At 39.0% G+C, this 4,142-nt stretch overlaps 1 protein-coding gene across 1 annotated transcript; it reads right to left on the bottom strand.

Annotated features, from left to right (window-relative positions):
- Positions 1 to 791: 791 nt before the first annotated feature.
- LOC109812433 (heat shock cognate 70 kDa protein 2) lies at positions 792 to 3,818 on the bottom strand. Its single transcript, XM_020376397.3, has 2 exons — positions 3,496 to 3,818; positions 792 to 2,741 (listed from the first exon to the last, which is right to left on the bottom strand). The coding sequence occupies exons 1-2, from the start codon at positions 3,707 to 3,709 to the stop codon at positions 1,006 to 1,008; spliced, it is 1,950 nt and encodes a 649-aa protein (XP_020231986.1). The 5' UTR covers positions 3,710 to 3,818; the 3' UTR covers positions 792 to 1,005.
- Positions 3,819 to 4,142: the final 324 nt, after the last annotated feature.

Here is a 4,142-nt window from a genome sequence, read left to right as displayed (position 1 = left end):
CTGATTCATATGGGAAAAAAATGATTAGTGAATTACAAAAAAAATATTAAAAAAATTATGAAGAATAATATAAATAATTTGATGTTTTTACTATTTTTATACAAACACTTCATATCCCAAAACAAAATAAAGCAGTTTTGTTATTTTTTTCAAAGATGATTTTCTAAATACTAATAAAAATAGGAAATAAAATAAAAATATTTTCTTGAATCAAATTGACTTATTAAAAACTAACATAATAAAGTGAGTCGAGTTATTAATCAGAGCACGTCGGTATTAAGTAAAAAAAAATTGACTGAGATTTAAAGTTTTTATGTTCAAACTCTACTCCTTAATTCGGATTCCCAATACTAAAAACAAGCAACAATGACATGCTAAACTTTATTAAGCTACGAATTTAATCCTAAATCAAGGGAAATAATCAAGTTAAATAGGATAAGGTATTAGTCGCAAACTTAAGTCTCAAAACGTAAAATAATGCTTGCTTAAAAAGATGATTGGTTCATGAAATTAATTAAACTCAACTATAATGAACTTAGAAAAAGAATTTAATTTATCATTGGACAAAGCTTACTGGCTCGACTCATTTCTAAACATATTTGAAGCTATTATTATATTATTTGAATTGAAACAAAATGAATTTCTTACTTGAAGTAGTTCAACATGCCTCGCATTGGAAAATGTGATGGAAGTCAAATTAAATAAAAGGCCAAGGCAAGGGATACCTTCAATAGATACAAAATGAAACGTTGAGACTTAAGAATAGATTGAGTAATGAAAGCAACAAAGACTTGGCCAATAAAATTGTTTCCTTTATCAAAATGATTTTTAAACAAAGTATTCATCCATCCAGGAGAAAACTGGATAAAGTATCCAAAAACACAAAAACAGCATTAACAATAACAATAACCCATGTCTGTACCGAAAAAAAAGTTGGCCAATATTCTAAAACATAAAAACAATAAATTACCCAAAACAATAGATCCGTCTAAGTCAAAAAATAATTTAATCAACTTCTTCGATCTTGGGGCCAGCACCACCGGCTCCAGATGATGGAACATCTTCATCCATGCCTCCAGCCATGTCAGGAGCACCTGCACCCTGGTACATCTTGGCAATGATTGGGTTGCAAATGCTCTCCAGCTCCTTCACCTTGTCTTCGAACTCATCTGCCTCCGCAAGCTGGTTTCCATCCAACCACTGAATGGCACTCTCAATGGCATCTTCGATCTTCTTCTTGTCGTCAGCAGAAAGCTTGGATGCAATCTTCTCATCCTTAATGGTGTTCCTCATGTTGTAGGCATAGTTCTCCAAACCGTTCTTTGCATCCACCTTCTTCTTGTGTTCCTCATCCTCAGCCTTGTACTTCTCTGCCTCCTGAACCATCTTCTCGATCTCGTCCTTTGAGAGTCTACCCTTGTCGTTGGTGATTGTGATCTTGTTCTTTTGCCCTGTTGTCTTGTCCTCGGCAGAGACATTCAAGATACCGTTGGCATCAATGTCGAAGCAAACTGTGATCTGAGGAACACCCCTGGGTGCTGGGGGGATACCAGATAACTCGAATTTGCCCAACAAATTGTTGTCCCTAGTTCTGGCTCTCTCTCCTTCGTACACTTGAATCAACACACCAGGTTGGTTGTCTGAGTAAGTAGAGAAAACTTGTTCCTTCTTGGTGGGAATAGTTGTGTTCCTTGGAATGAGAACAGTCATGACACCACCGGCAGTTTCCAAACCGAGAGAAAGGGGTGTAACATCCAACAGCAAGAGGTCCTGAACCTTCTCGTTACCCTCACCACTCAATATAGCAGCCTGAACAGCAGCTCCATAAGCAACAGCCTCATCAGGGTTAATGCTCTTGCAAAGCTCCTTGCCGTTGAAGAAATCCTGCAACAGCTGCTGCACCTTGGGGATTCTGGTGGATCCACCAACAAGAACAACATCATGGACAGAGCTCTTGTCCATCTTGGCATCCCTCAAACACTTCTCAACGGGCTCCATACACTTCCTGAAAAGATCCATGTTGAGCTCCTCAAACCTGGCACGGGTGATTGTGGTGTAGAAGTCAACACCTTCGTAAAGAGAATCAATCTCGATGGTGGTCTGTGCAGTGGACGAAAGAGTCCTCTTCGCTCTCTCACAGGCAGTCCTCAACCTCCTAAGAGCCCTAGGGTTTCCACTGATGTCCTTCTTATGCTTCCTCTTGAACTCCTGAACAAAATGGTTAACCATTCTGTTATCAAAATCTTCACCTCCAAGATGGGTATCTCCAGCAGTGGCCTTGACCTCAAAAATACCCTCCTCAATAGTGAGAAGAGAGACATCAAAGGTACCACCTCCAAGGTCAAAAATCAAGACATTCTTTTCACCCACGCTAGTGGCCTTCTTGTCAAGACCATACGCAATGGCGGCGGCGGTGGGTTCATTGATGATACGCATCACATTGAGACTAGCAATGACTCCGGCGTCCTTTGTGGCCTGACGCTGGGAATCATTGAAGTATGCAGGAACCGTGACCACTGCGTTCTTCACGGTGGAACCGAGATAAGCCTCGGCAATCTCACGCATCTTCATGAGAACCATAGAGGAAATCTCCTCAGCAGCGAATTGCTTGTCCTCGCCCTTGTAATTGACCACAATCATAGGCTTATCACCGGGACCGGCAACAACCTTGAATGGCCACAACTTTATATCACTCTGGACGGAAGCATCACTAAACCTCCTTCCAATCAAACGCTTGGCATCTAAAATCACACAACAAATAATCAGTCACCAATCAAGTTTTTATTACATCATCATCATCATAATAATTATAATAATCACAACAAGAAGAAAATATATCTTTTATCTCTCAACACATCGTATAAGTTAAGAACCAATCTACACTGAGAACTTTAGTCTCTATTGTATATACTCTCCATATTAATCAAAATAAAAACTATTTATTCTGCTTGAAAATAATAATAATAATAATAATCACAATAATAATAATAATAATTATAATAATAATATTAACCATCGATTCAACAGATCAAATAACTCTCCTAACAACAATGAACTGATGCATAATGATATTCATTTCAAAATTAGATTTCAACGAACAATTACAAGTAACAGGCGCATGTGCATATTAATCAATTCAAAATCATACTTCCAATGCATGTGCATAATATTACACGGTACAGAATCAGATTTCAACAAAATACTATTGTACGTACAAGCAAAGCGATTCCAGTTAAAACACAAATAACACAGTAAACCGGCTCAAATCATGCATCGATTCACAATCCTTGTTATTCATTTTAACAATAACGATAGTATAGACAAAGCAGGGAGATATACGATAACAAAATATAAATTACAAAAACAAAAAAAAAAACACAGAGTGACAAATAACAGATCTACGAATCTAACAACATTCCACACGTTTAGAGATCCAATACATATATACGCACAAAGCAGATCTTGATAAAGCGAAGACTCGGAAAGTTGACTTACCGAAGACGGTGTTGACCGGGTTCATGGCGACCTGGTTCTTAGCGGCGTCACCGATCAAACGCTCGGAGTCGGTGAAACCGACGTAAGACGGCGTGGTCCTGTTCCCCTGGTCATTGGCGATGATTTCGACGCGGTCGTGCTGCCACACTCCGACGCAGGAGTAGGTGGTGCCGAGATCTATTCCGATAGCGGGACCGTCGCCCTTTCCGGCCATTGATAGATCGTAGATTACAGAGAAGGTAGGGTTTGGGTGCGGAGCGGCGCAGGGAAGAAAAAGAGAGAAGAGAATAGAATGGTTGTGCTACGATATGAGTTAGGGTAGAGAGGATGTGGTGTTTATATAAGTGCGTGGGGTTTTTTAATTTGGAAATTTAGAATTCTAGAAAGTTCTTTTGGTTACGTAGGAATGGAGCGATACGCGGGAACGGATTCTCTGCTTCTGGTTGGTTCCAGAGGTTTCTTTTTATCTGCCACCTTGGACACGCACGCCACACTACTTTGCTTCTGTCTGTTTTAAACTTGGTAACGGAACTCTGCTTTATTGTAACGTTCACAAATTTTATATTTTCAAATTGTCATCGCCTGGCCTGAATCTCATTTTAAAAACTATAAAAGAAAATACTATTATTTTATTCACAAGGAAGGTA

This window comes from Cajanus cajan, chromosome 4, assembly GCF_000230855.2.
Source record: "Cajanus cajan strain Asha chromosome 4, NIPB_CcT2T_4, whole genome shotgun sequence".
Lineage (NCBI taxonomy): Eukaryota > Viridiplantae > Streptophyta > Magnoliopsida > Fabales > Fabaceae > Cajanus > Cajanus cajan.
The sequence above is the reverse complement of the archived record's forward strand: the minus strand, read 5'-3'. Positions and strand labels throughout refer to the sequence as shown.